The sequence below is a fragment of the Periophthalmus magnuspinnatus genome, chromosome 22 (genome assembly GCF_009829125.3).
Source record: "Periophthalmus magnuspinnatus isolate fPerMag1 chromosome 22, fPerMag1.2.pri, whole genome shotgun sequence".
In the NCBI taxonomy this organism is placed as follows: domain Eukaryota; kingdom Metazoa; phylum Chordata; class Actinopteri; order Gobiiformes; family Gobiidae; genus Periophthalmus; species Periophthalmus magnuspinnatus.
The window spans coordinates 4,289,330-4,303,537 of record NC_047147.1 but is presented as its reverse complement, the minus strand read 5'-3'; the positions used below and the strand labels follow the sequence as shown (position 1 = coordinate 4,303,537).

The 14,208-nt window shown below is 41.3% G+C and overlaps 1 protein-coding gene across 1 annotated transcript; it reads left to right on the top strand.

Annotated features, from left to right (window-relative positions):
- The first annotated feature begins 613 nt into the window (after positions 1–613).
- On the top strand, positions 614–7,957 carry si:dkey-177p2.6 (uncharacterized protein LOC568712 homolog). Its single transcript, XM_033988358.2, has 2 exons — positions 614–1,029; positions 3,488–7,957. Exon 2 carries the CDS (start codon positions 3,492–3,494, stop codon positions 4,176–4,178), a length of 687 nt encoding a protein of 228 aa, XP_033844249.1. The 5' UTR covers positions 614–1,029; positions 3,488–3,491; the 3' UTR covers positions 4,179–7,957.
- The last annotated feature ends 6,251 nt before the right edge of the window (positions 7,958–14,208 follow it).

Genomic DNA, 14,208 nt, shown 5'->3' with positions numbered 1-14,208 from the left:
AAAAGGAACAACATTTCATTCACTTAAACCACCAGTGAATGAACCAGGGCACGGTGCTTTTATGGACTCGGACCACAGGCCGGTAGAGGGCCCCAAAGGCAGGACCACTCCAAACGAACTCTCCCCCGTAACAACTATGGTTTATATATATATATATATATATATATATATATATATATATATATATATATATATATATATATATATATATATATATATATATATATATAGTCTATGAGTCTATGATATGGGCTAAATTCACAGACGTGAGTCCCGAAATCTGCGGCTCTGTATTATAAATATAAGTGCCCTTTTAGTATTTTAGTTCCCGATATTCCTCATTCTACATCATTAAGAATATTGCCTCATTTTAGACGCTGTTAAGCCCAGTCTTGATGTTAAATATTATAAGTCAGGTGGTAGGCTACAGATTCCTTTTTTTTTTTCTTAAATGTAGCATTCGCTGATTAAATGAACCTGATGCCCTGCAAGACAGATGTAAAGTGGAGATGGAGTGGTTCAGTTCAGTTTAACGAAATTTCAAGAGAATAGACGAGAATAAATGATGAGTATAACTGATTTATAAATACATCATAACTTTAATAACCGGGCTCACTGACACTCTGATCTCCGACTCTGAAGTCGATCATTTCCATTGATTTCTCCCCCTCGTGTCCCCCTGTCACGTGTTTCCGTGTTCGTGCCTCCACGCACGGTCCGTGAAGGCGGCAGGGCCTGGCTCGTGCCCTCTTAATGCCGCACATTCGCTGCCCCGTGCTGACGGTGGAGCGGGGGTTTGATGTGCGGCCGTACGGACCAATGAGCGGCCTGGTCCCGCCGCGGCTCCGCCCTCCACATGTCCGCTTCTCACGTCCCTCCTCCAGCGGACTGCGCTCGGAGCTCACCGTGGACCCGCCGAGCATTCCTCCCTCTCCAGACCCGAGGCGCACGAGCACGGCCGCGGGGACACGGACCCAGCGCTGACCGATCCACGGAGCTCATGAGGGCGCACCAGGGCGCGTAAGGCAGGTGCGTAAAGACGCGTCGTTTCTGTATCAAACTCAGACCTGGTGGAGTTGCGTAAAGTTGGTCAGATCCGGAGCGATGGCGTTTTCCAGTGGAGTCCAGAAAAAAGCTCCAAGGGTCATCCCACCGCCTCTGCGACTCCCGGACCGTCCTGCGCTCAATATTTCCTTTAAAATGGATCGAAACTCGAGCGTAAGACCATAAAACACACGGAACAGTTTGAGCTGACAGCTTGTGCAATAATTGAAGTAGCAGCGTTTCTAGACAGTTCTGTGCAGATGAGGAGGTGTCAGAGATCATGACCAGAGTCAGGAGGAGTTTGTGTTTATGAAGCAGATCTGATCACACCATTAGATTCTTTATGATATTGTGTTGTTTTAGTCAGAAATGCGTTGTTTTAAGGCTGTTACTTAAGCGCTCGTTACTTAAATGCACATCTGAGTTAAACCTAACAGTAAGTACGAGCATTTTTGAATACATGTTGTGCAGATTCCCTGTTTGAGAAATGCTCTGGTTTAATCATGTTTGCAGTTGTTCCTTTGGGCTGTCACTCTGTGTTCTCTCTGTGAGCTCTGCTGTGGCATCAACACTGCACTACACTGTCACTTTGAGCCTGAGACACTTCGCTTTTCTCTGCTCAAAGTCTAAGAAGATTATCTTTTTTAACTAAGAGACAGTTATTTTGAATACATTTGGTGTTGGTCGTTTTATGAATATTTTGTAGTGAGGTAACATGCAACTTCTGCTGCTTGGTCAGTGGTCAATTTATTTATTTTTTTCCCCCCAGCATGCACCTTGTTTGTTAGTAGTTACTGGGGCTGTTGTCGACAGAGGAAATACTTGGTCGACTATAGACAGGTCCATGTACATAGAGAAGTACTTGTAAATAGCATTTATAGTGAAAAGGCAGATTAAACTGTATAACTCCCAAAACTCCAGACACTCACTCTGAGTCCCCTGCTTTCTACTTTTAAGCCTAATAAAATCAGGAATACTTAAAAAAAAGTTTAACGCATCACAGCTAAATTACTTAACGTGTGACAGGCTTGGATCATTCTTAAAGTTTGACTTAATCTGGAGGATAAAACCTGCTGTAAATATAAATTATACTTTTACACAAATCAAGAAGCAGTTTGTGAAGAAAAGTTGAAAAATGTGTTGAAAATTACAGGATGTAGAACGTCCCACACTGATGACATCACACTGATGACATCACAGTGGGTGAGAATATTTTTGAAAAGTTTGCTGCAATTTACACTTTTTTTTAAAATGAAGGTGTCTTCTTGTATTATTCATCAAATATTCATCTCTGACATTAGAACACCAGAGGAGTATTTTGCACACCGTACCACATGGTTGCTAGGTAACAGTTGGAATTCCCTAGTGTGACATCATGATTCACAACCAGGAAGTAAAATGTGAAACATAAAAAAGGACCACATTTTTTAAAATCTAAATCTTAAATATAATGATGGTAAGTGTGTTTTAAGGCGTGCGGCCCCAGTGGTCCTGCGGTACAGGCTCGTTCTGTCTGTGTGGTTTTGGTTTTGGTAGTGGTCATAGTAGTTGTAGTAGTCAAAATAGCAGCAGAAGTAGTATTAGTGCTTTTGTATATTGCCAGAGGTGGGTAATATTTACATTAACTTGGCTAACCTTTTGAACAAACTGCACATCTGGGTAGTTTAACTTTTTTGACTACTCAATCCGTCTCTATCTGTCCAAGGGTTCAGAATGGTGAAAACTTAGGACCATTCCATTGCCATAAATAAAATATTACATCTTTTGAATGGTATAAAGTCCTTAAAATGTTGCCTATAATAAAAAGCTGAAACATATGAATAGCAATGACATGCAAGTTCCACATAGCTGATATCGCTGCTTTGTTCACTTGTTCTTTTGATTTGGATGAGTTTCGCAGCTCTGGTTTAAATGTAGTGAAAGAAAAGCACAGATAATTCTAGTGTAACACAGGTGAGGGCAGAGCAGACAGATGAGGGTGGAGCAGACAGGTAGAGGCGGAGCCCAGTGTGTGGAGGTGAGTAAAGGCCAGCTCACAGTGAGTCACAGGAGGAGGAGGAGGGACAGAGGAATGTGCTTTAGTCATATTCTGACACATGACTCACTCTGCACTGGCTCCAATGGGAACCAGCATGAAAACAGACAGTTTTTTGTCAGGTTTATTTAACTTTACATTCAACTTTAAACTTGATTAAACTTATTTAAAGTGTTGGTTAATCTGCTTGTCTGTTATTGTCTGTTTTTCTAACTTTCTGTTGAACCATTTTGTTAAAGTCCCACGACCATAGACTGTATATCTGAATGGACATAGCTAACCCGCTAGCTGCCGCTTTTCCAAACAGGAAGTGATAATGGGCACACTTACAGTTCCATCGACTCTGGCTCCCGTTCACTTTGTATTGTGAAACTGTCACCTCTAACCCTGTCATTTGTGTTTATTTAGGCCGATGTTGGGTCGCGGTGTGAAGCGGAAGTGGAGTTGCCTGGAGGAGGAGCTGGAAGACCTCCCTGCTGCCCCCTGTGTTACGGAGGGCAAACCACACCTGAATGTGTCTGATGGCTCTTCACCTCCAGAGGGGCCCGTCGTGGCTCCGTCTAAGTCCCAGCAGAGACAGGTGGTGCTGGGCTTGTGTTTGGAGAAGCTGCAGACTGGAGTGGAGCTCAGCTTAAGGCGCTCCGTTCTGCTCATCAACACTTTACGACAACTACAGGAAGAGATGAGGAGCGACGGAGAGGACGTGTGCAGCCACCGTGAGTCTTGTCTTCTCAGGGACAGCATGAAAGAGGACATGGCTGTGACCTGCCCCGATTGTACTGAAGAAGACGACATAGACAGTCTTTTGCTTCCAGAATTGTCCAATCAGGAAGAGGCTAGCCTAAATGATCCAAAAACATTTACCGCATTTAGCGATGCAGTGAGCGCTATGGGCTACCTCAGCGATCTCGCCCTGGATGATATTTTTGAGGACATAGACACTTCCATGTACGAAAGCTCGGATCTGTCCTCGGCCTGGGCGAGTGGCGTGGGGCTGTGGGATGAGGATGTGAAAGTGAAACAGCAGGGGGCACTACAGTCCTGTATCTCAGATCTGAATGAACTGGACCACATTATGGAGATACTTGTCAAGTCCTGATATTCCCAAATACAAGTAAAAAGAAAGTATTGATAATATGGTTGTTCGATTTGCAAAGCTTCATCTGTTTTAGAGGCTCTAATCACGTCTTTATAATATTCTTGGGTAGTTGTTTTTTATACTACAGCACCTTAATTAGCCTAAATAAAACATGAACAAAGACGTAATACATAACAAACTGTTTATTATTATTCAGGCTTTGTAACTACATCATTATCATAGACAGTATATACAAACGAACATAGCTAACCTACTGGCCGCCGTGTTTCAAACAAGAAGTGATCTTGAGCACGCTTCTGGCTCCATTGGCTTTGGCTCCAATTCACTTTACATTGAAAAGCCGTTGCCCCTCTCTGTAACTGCTGCTGTCAGACTCATCACTTCGGTCTTAAGTGTTCGTATTAACCCGCTCTACATGATCCTGGGGTTTTTACTTCACCATTAATAACAGACAAATCAGGCGCCTTCTTTCCCAGAGGTTGCTCCGGCTAGCGTTAGCAACAGGTTTGATTGACAGTGTTGCTAAGCACCCACTCCCTGCCTAAACTAGCGATGCGGGCAAGAAGGGGCATTACCTTCAACAGCCTCGCTCCAGATTGGCTCTTTAGTTGCTATGATACTCACAGTCAAAATTCCAAATATGGAACTCTGCGCCAGATTGGCCCCTATCACTGCTCTAACATCGATGAGCTTCATTTGACTGAACGCTGTGGGTGACGCCACACTCACTTAGTCCACTTCTTTACACAGTCTGTGATCATTACTGTCCTAAGCCCTTGATTAAGTAGTTACTAAGCCTGAATCATTCTTAATAAACTCTGAATGTTATGAGTTCAGTCTTTCTGTTTTATTAAGTCTGTAAACAGTATAGTTAATATTAAGTTATACAGTTAATATTACCTTGATCCGTTGTCCCTCTGCCTCAAAAATCTGAAATGATAATCTCTAGAATTGGCCTAGACCAGTGCGTTATGTAACTGTAGAAGTTGCGACACAGAGACAGGTTTGGAATGTTTTGATTTTTGCTTTTTTTTATTTCACCTGCAATGACACTTGGTTATACAACATGGCAAGCAGCAATATGTGTCTTTAAAAACAAAAACACTTTCTGGGAGTAACTTTGAGATGACCTTTGCCCTCTTACCCTAAGGTTCTGGGGTCAATTTGCAGGTTTTGGTAGCAACAAAACCTGACAGTAAGTAGCATTCTGAGGACGATAGCAGCTGGTTAATGTGTCCTGATGATTAACAGTAATTAAACAGCACCAATCACTGTTTGTTTGTATTGAGTCACATTTTAACTTCAGATGGAGCTTTGCATTTCGAAAACTGTTTCCTAAAAGCCATTTTTATATAATTTGCAGAGACACGCCTACTGTACTATGAACTATACAGAGATTTTGTCTTTGTCTCTGGTTTAATATTGAAAACCCAGCTTCCCTTTACCATTGGGATGAAACCAGAAGCATTTTTAAAACACAGCGATGGACTTGACTCTGTTTGGACAAGATAAGTCAATGTGAACACAGGGACTTAACACCAAAGACAATTATGGGATGGCTACACAGACTTGGATTGACTGGATGCCTTTATTTATATGTTTATTTATGAATGAAATCACCCACAAACTGCAGTTTTTTCTTGGGACATTAATTTATAAACTGATCACTTTTGGACTGCATGTTTTGGCCGCCATTTTGAGCCGTTATGTCGTGAATCTGTTTTATAATCACTGGGAGGACAACATCTCTCCGGCAGCTTCTATTTAATATGTATTTTAATGTGCTTTGGACCGAGGGCGAGCCTGCAAGTCAACAATCAGGACACAACTTTATGAGAATTGTAACTTCTTAAAGCCTAATATGTATTTTTATGATGGCCTTGTTTTGGAAAAGCATTTATTTAGCAGTTAGCATTTAGCAACGACCGAGTTTCAGTCCTGTGGTTAAATCCGGTGCTACCTCCAGTTTCAACTTTCCTGAGCCTTCAAACTGCGGTTCACTTTTTATTTTTGTACAACTATTTCTGTGGTAGTTTGTGGTTAAACTTTAACTTTAACGTGTACTGACCTAATATCATGTAAAGGCATTGGACAAAGCCACCAACGTCATACAGATGTGCAATAATAATTCATGTAACAGTTATTCTATTGTTGACCCAAGTCAGTCATTGGCAAAAAAGGAATGATCAAAATGTCAGTGTAATCCCTCATTCATCCACCAGGGTTCTGTAGGAGGGGTGTCCAAACTGTTTTCACCAAAAAATGGACGTAGCTAACCTTCTAGCTGTCGTGTTCCAAACAGCGAGCTTCCGGCTCCATCGGCTCCAATTCACTTTCTATTGAAAAACTGTGGCCCCTCTCTCTGTAACTGCTGCTGTCAGACTCGTCATATATTATTATTATTGTATTAACCCGCTCTACATGATCCTGGGGTTTTTATTTCACTTTTGTCTGTTATTAATGTTCATATCTTGATTTACAGACACAAATCAGGTGCCTTTTTCCCCGAGGTTAGCAACAGGTTTGGTAGACGGTGTTGCTAAGCACCCGCTGTCTTCTAAACCCACAGTGCAGGTGAGAAGGGGCGTTACCTTCAACAGCCTTGCTCTGGATTGGCTCTTTGGTTGCTATGATACTTGCGGTCGGGATTCCAAATATGGAAATGGGCTCCAAATTGGCCCCTATAACTGCTCTAGCCTCTATGAGCTTCATTTGGAGCTGAACACTGTGGGTGACGTCATACTCACTCAATCCACTTCTTTACACAGTCTGTGGTTGAAACGTGTTCGTAGCTAAGGGCCACAGACAGGTGTTCTGTACAGCGCGAGGTTCAGGTAAATGCATTACTCAGCTGAAGGTTTGACGGCAAACACAAATGGATCTACAGTTTGGACACCTCTGTTCTATAGTAACAAAGCTTTCAAAGGCTGTGATCTGAACAAGGTTTTTAAGACAAGTTTTTAAATATAATTAATTTATTTTGTCAAGTCTTTTTAATGTTTGCATCGCCAGTGAGATGCAGTTGTAAACCTTTAGCTGCTTTGTCCATCTTTACACAGATAAAAGTCTATCTTCTTGCTGTTTTATTTAATTTCACTTCCTCTTTGAAAGCTTAGTAACCCTCCCTCTCTTCAACACTGTGCCTTACTACTGATACAGAACCTCTTTTATGATTTCTGTTTTAGCGTTTCACTTTTGTTCTTTGCTACAGGTAAAAACACTACATGTATTCTTATGTAAACGCGCTGGAATCTTGTGGAGCCATGGCTTCCTTTGCCTTCCTCCTCGGCTCTGGCTGCTCTGAGCTTAATGCATCATGACAGGCTGACAGCGAACGAGCTAAAAGGGAGGAGGGGGGTGGCAGCAGCGAGAGAAGAGCCACGAGGAGAGAAATACAGAGGCAGTCAGTGGGGGGAGGTGGGAGGAAGGAGCCTGCGTCACTGGTTCCTGTGGGCGGGACTTAAAGCTTGTTTTTTGCCCAGCGACCAATCAGATGGAGCGAACAGGGAGCTCTCTCGCTTCAATAACAACTTGTTTTTTGCTGCTCTCTCTGCACAGAAACAAGGGATTGACTGAGATTTTCAAACCACTTTTATAAAATACAAGATTTGAACCTGATTTGCATGTCATTTTAAAGTGTTATTTAAAAGTGTATGAACGTAAAGCACAACAGTATAAATGTAACGGAAGGACGGGACTTAAGCAGGTTTATGTTCTTTCTGTATTTTTGTGAGATCTTTTATAGATTTGTTCATTAATATAGTAAATTGAAAATACGAGTGGTCTGCTGTGGTTCTTTGGCTGTTGGATTATGTAACTGTCCTTGAGGTGCTGTTCTTTTAATGAGGAGATGCTGTGTATTAGCTCCAAAGCAGCTGAAGCCTTCAGTGTAAACTTATGCATGAGACATTTGTGGTTTTCAAACAGTATCATATCATAGAGCCCAAAGAGAAAAGAACAAGACAAACAGATCAAACCAAACTCATGCACAGATCCATTTCAAACATTAAAAAACAGGAGCAGGTTGATTATAATGTTTATCTGCATATTAGTGCTGCAGTTTTACATGTCCTTCAAATGGACAAAATAACCAAAAACTTTTTTTCTCATTTCAGTTCTAGACAGTCTTTAAACAGAGACCATCATGAGATCTTGGATTAAAAGTTTTAATTATTTTGATAGGGATTCAAATTGTCTACATTTGGGCATTTATTTACTACACCAAACTTGTCTTTAGTTCTGTTCTAGTCCAGGTTTAGTACTGGTTTAGACCTGGTTTAGTCCGGTCTTAGTTTTTTAGTTTTTAGTTCTAGTCCTGTTTTATTTCTGGTTTAGACGTGGTTTAGTCTTATTTAGTCCTGTTTTAGTCCTGTTCTAGTCCAGGTTTAGACCTGGTTTAGTTCTGGTTTAGTCCGGGTTTAGTCCTGTTTTAGTCCTGGTTTAGACCTGGCTTAGTTCTGGTTTAGTCCTGGTTTAGTCCTGTCTTAGACCTGCTTTAGACCTGGCTTAGTTCTGGTTTAGTCCTGGTTTAGTCCTGCTTTAGTCCTGGTTTAGTCCTGCTTTAGTCCTGGTTTAGTCCTGGTTTAAACCTGGTTTAGTCCTGGTTTAGTCCTGGTTTAGTCCTGGTTTAGTCCTGCTTTAGTCCTGGTTTAGACCTGGTTTAGTTCTGGTTTAGTCCTGGTTTAGTCCTGGTTTAGTCCTGGTTTAGTCCTGCTTTAGTCCTGGTTTAGTCCTGCTTTAGTCCTGGTTTAGTCCTGTTTTAGTCCTGGTTTAGACCTGGTTTAGTTCTGGTTTAGTCCTGGTTTAGACCTGGTTTAGTTCTGGTTTAGTCCTGCTTTAGTCCTGGTTTAGACCTGGTTTAGTTCTGGTTTAGTCCTGGTTTAAACCTGGTTTAGTCCTGGTTTAGTCCTGGTTTAGTCCTGCTTTAGTCCTGCTTTAGTCCTGCTTTAGTCCTGGTTTAGACCTGGTTCAGACCTGGTTTAGTTCTGGTTTAGTCCTGGTTTAGTCCTGGTTTAAACCTGGTTTAGTTCTGGTTTAGTCCTGGTTTAGTCCTGGTTTAGACCTGGTTTAGTTCTGGTTTAGTCCTGGTTTAGTCCTGGTTTAGACCTGGTTTAGTCCTGGTTTAGTTCTGGTTTAGTCCTGGTTTAGTCCTGGTTTAGACCTGGTTTAGTTCTGGTTTAGTCCTGGTTTAGTCCTGGTTTAGTCCTAGTTTAGTCCTGCTTTAGTCCTGGTTAGACCTGGTTTGGTTCTGGTTTAGTCCTGGTTTAGTTCTGGTTTAGTCCTAGTTTAGTCCTGCTTTAGTCCTGGTTAGACCTGGTTTGGTTCTGGTTTGGTTCTGGTTTAGTCCTGGTTTAGACCTGGTTTAGTCCTGCTTTAGTCCTGGTTTAGTCCTGCTTTAGTCCTGCTAACATTCATCACGAGGCAAGGTGGGTGAAGTGTCTTGCTCAAGAACACAATGCGGTACCAGTTGTGGGGATTCAACCTTCAGGTCAGATGGTGTTTTAGCTTTGTTGTATTTTGAGTTTGCATGTTGCTCCAGTCGCACTTGAAACACTACAGTAGAAAGAACAAACAGCTTTGAACCATAAACAGATCATTTCAACAAAACGCTTCCAAGATCCAAAGCCAGACTAGTCTAAATACAGACAGACGGGATAAAAGAAGACGTCTCAATCCCTCCATCTTTATTCCAGTTCCTCAAGTCATAATTATCAACGTGTTTGTTTAAAATGTTGTGTTCAGCTCAACAAAATGGAACTGTGTAATCTACACGTCTGCCACCAGATGTCGCCAGCAACTACAAACCTCCCCCACATAAAACACTGCTGTGAAACCATCACATTCTGCACAAGATTAAGAAAAGGGATTTTTTTCTGGACAGCAACAATAACCACCAGAAAACTCATGTCCCCCTTTTCAATAAGACTAAAGGATGTTCTAACTATGCAGCTCCCACAGGTCTGTGTTTCACATGTCTGTCCTCATGACAGTGGAGCGAGCGATGACCTTTCACCTTTCCATTTCAAACCAAACAAGATAATGACATTTAAGTGTAGAAGTCACTTAGATTCTCATTGTCAGGTTCAGCCGCAGCAGAGCCACAGAGTAATCTTCCCCCTTATGTAACAGCTCCATCCTCACCTTTAAAGAACATACTCAGGCAAGATGGCCTCCTCCTCCTCCTCCTCCTCTTCACATTTTAAACTGCTACAACATCCATAAGCATGAACAAACTATCAAATAAAACCTAAAAACATACGAAACACCGGTAAATTATACATTATAGTGGCACATAAATAGCAATTCAACACTAAAGCAGCATGTCTGAGTTTAAAGCCGTAGTATAGAACTTTTCTGACACTTGCTTGTCTCCATGGAGATGTTATTACTTCACCTAGAATGTTCCACAGCATTAAACTTGCCTGTCTTGCCTGTCTTACTGTGAGCGTCACCTGTAACATGGCCTGGTGCTGTCACCTGCCTGTCTCCATGGAGATAGAGGAGTTCAATGCTACACTGTGGAATATCCCTGACAAAGTGATCAACACAACATCTCCATGGAGACAAGTAAGTAGCTGCATTTCCACCATAAAACTGGCAAACGTCTCCATGGTTCAGTACTTTCTATATAATATACTTTTTTTTTAAAGTTCAAATTGGCAGATAGAAACGACCTAAAAATGAAACTCAGGGCTCTTATTGCGCCACCTTCTGTAGAGTCAAAAGTAGGTCTACAGCGCCCTCTGGTGGTCACATCTCTGAACTCCACTTTGGCAGAGCTGAGCGTGACTCTGCAGATTCAGAGTTAAAACTTTATGTTCTCAGCATCTGTAAAACCAACAGAGGAGAGTTTCATCTCTGTAGTAAACGACCAGTGCATCTGCAGCCTTTAAACTGCATAAAAATGTTTGTTTATATAATTCTGACCTGGTTTGGTGCATAAAACCTGTGCTAAATATTTACATAGTTTTACATCAGTTGAAAAAAGTTGAAAAGAAAAGAACATACAAGAAGTAGAGCTAATTATAACTAAACCTTTGGCCCTTGTTTAGATTACGGTTGCTAGGTAACAGCTGTGTAATCACCTCTATGTCACATCTGCTGCTCTGCCCAACCAGGAAGTAAAATTAAAGCCTAAACCTCACCTCAAAATTTTAAAACAAAACAAACAAGAAAATAGTCAAAATTTTCCTTGCAAAACCTTAAACATAACCGTGTTCACTGTGTTTTAGTGAAGTGGTCTAACCTGTCAGATGCCTGGTGGAAACTATGACCTGTAATGGAAAGGTCTCAGGTTTCAGCCTCCTCCTCCTCTGCAGCAAACACATCTGCAGTGCCACAGTCGGAGAGCCCATCGCTACGGCAACACGGACTCAACCCAGAGCACTGGACACTCGCTGGATGCTCACAGAGAGAGAAAGAGATATAGCTGTGTGAAACTGTTTGGAAATGTATAGTATATGGAGTTATTCTTTAGCAAAACATAGAGTTAAAGTGAAACACAACGTCTGCTCCTGCAAAAAAGAAGTGTATAGATGATCAGTATAGGGCCAAGTGAAGAGTTAACAATAGCAGAGAGTATTTGAATTTTTAAATGAAACAGAACAATTAATAAAAGTGTTCCCAGTTCATTCAAGACTTTTATGGTAAAACATATTGTGCTTCTGCTTCTATATTTTATCCTCACAGGTCTGAAGACTCCGATCAATGCGTGTGTCCTGAGGTGACCCAGCAGGAGGAGGTGCAGAGTTACAAGGTGCAGATCACAGCCAAACACACATCTGGATCAGCTCTGGGTCTGTTAGCTCATAGTTCAGACGCTGAGATTCTACACTGTGTGACACAACTCTGTACACCTTAGGCCTGTCACTATAACACATTTTGAAGTTGGATATATCGTTGAAGTAAATACACAATAAACCATAATATTGAAACTAATTTATGCCAATGAGACAACAACAACTATTCTAGATGCATAAAATGGTTGATTTGTCACTTATTAATGTTCATATCTTGATTTACAGACACAATAGTGAAACAAAAATCCCAGGATCATGTAGAGCGGGTTAATACGAACATTTAAGACCAAAATAGTCTGACAGCAGCCGTTACAGAGAGAGAGGACACAGTTTTTCAATAGAAAATGAATTAGAGCCAGAGTCGATCGTCTCTGTGAAAGTGGAGGCAGGTTAACTAAGTCCATTTATATTTACAGTCTATGGTAATGAGTCATAGAAGTTACTTATTCAAACCTCTACAGCTCTAATTTTATCAAGACAAAACCCCCATAAGTCCATACATTTATTTACAGAGATGTACCTGGAGCTAAAGTGACAAACGACAGGTGCATGTTTCGGTGCAACACTTTCAGATCATTTTTAATATTGTATTTGTATTTAGTTGTATATGTATATTTTTTATATATATATATATATATATATATATATATATATATATATATATATATATATATATATATATATATATATATATATATATATATATATATATATATATATATATATATATATATATATACACACATATATATATATATATATATATATATATATATATATATATATATAATTATTATGATTTTTATTATGTCAGTAATTCTGAATTTTATCAAATCATTGAACTGTTGAGTGTCTAAGCACTGTCTCCCTCTGTACTTCACACAGAGGAATGTACAGTGTTTACATTTTAATATCATTTACTTCATCACCATTTTAATAGATTTTTGCTTTTTTTTGCCTATTAGATATCTCCTATTATATGTACTTCATGAACAGTGTAGTGTGTGTGGGTGTGTGTGTGTGGGGGTGTGGGGGTGTGTGGGTGTGTGTGTGGGTGTGTGTGTGTGTGTGGGGGGGGGTGTGTGTGGGTGGGTGGGTGTGTGTGTGTGGTACAGAGTGGGCCTATAGTGTAGATTGGTCTACTGTTACTGCAGACATCAGTCACTGCGGCGCTGGAGGATCTGAGTCAGCACCATCTCAACAAACAGCTCCACAATGAAACACTACACAGAGACAGTGTTGTACACCCAACTGCAGCTACAGCCAACTACAACTACAGCCAACTACAGCCAACTACAGCTACAGCTACAGTCAACTACAGCTACAGCTACAGCCAACTACAACTACACCCAACTACAACTACACCCAACTACAGCTACAACCAACTGGAACTACAGCCAACTACAGCTACAGCCAACTGGAACTACAGCCAACTACAACTACAGCCAACTACAGCCAACTACAGCTACAGCCAACTACAACTACAGCCAACTACAGCCAACTACAGCCAACTACAGCTACAGCCAACTACAACTACAGCCAACTACAGCTGCAGCTACAGCCAACTACAGCTACAGCCAACTACAACAACAGCCAACTACAGCTAGAGCCAACTACAGCTACAACCAACTGCAACTACACCCAACTACAACTACACCCAACTACAGCTACAACCAACTGGAACTACAGCCAACTACAGCTACAGCCAACTACAACTACAGCCAACTACAACTACAGCCAACTACAGCTACAGCCAACTACAACAACACCCAACTACAACTACACCCAACTACAGCTACAACCAACTGGAACTACAGCCAACTACAGCTACAACCAACTGGAACTACAGCCAACTCCAACTACAGGTACAGCCAGCTACAGCCAACTATAGCTACAGCCAACTGGAACTACAGCCAACTACAACTACAGCCAACTACAGCTACAACCAACTGGAACTACACCCACCTACAGCCAACTACAGCTACAGCCAACTGGAACTACAGCCAACTACAACTACAGCCAACTACAGCTACAGCCAACTGGAACTACAGCCAACTACAACTACAGCCAACTACAACTAGAGCCAACTACAGCTACAGCCAACAACAACTACACCCAACTACAACTACAGCCAACTACAATTACACCCAACTACAGCTACAACCAACTGGAACTACAGCCAACTACAACTACAGCCAACTACAGCTACAGCCAACTGCAACTACAGCCAA

Bases quoted from the DNA above. Each gene is read 5' to 3' on its own strand.
- si:dkey-177p2.6 (XM_033988358.2), top strand. From the start codon at position 3,492: ATGTTGGGTCGCGGTGTGAAGCGGAAGTGGAGTTGCCTGGAGGAGGAG.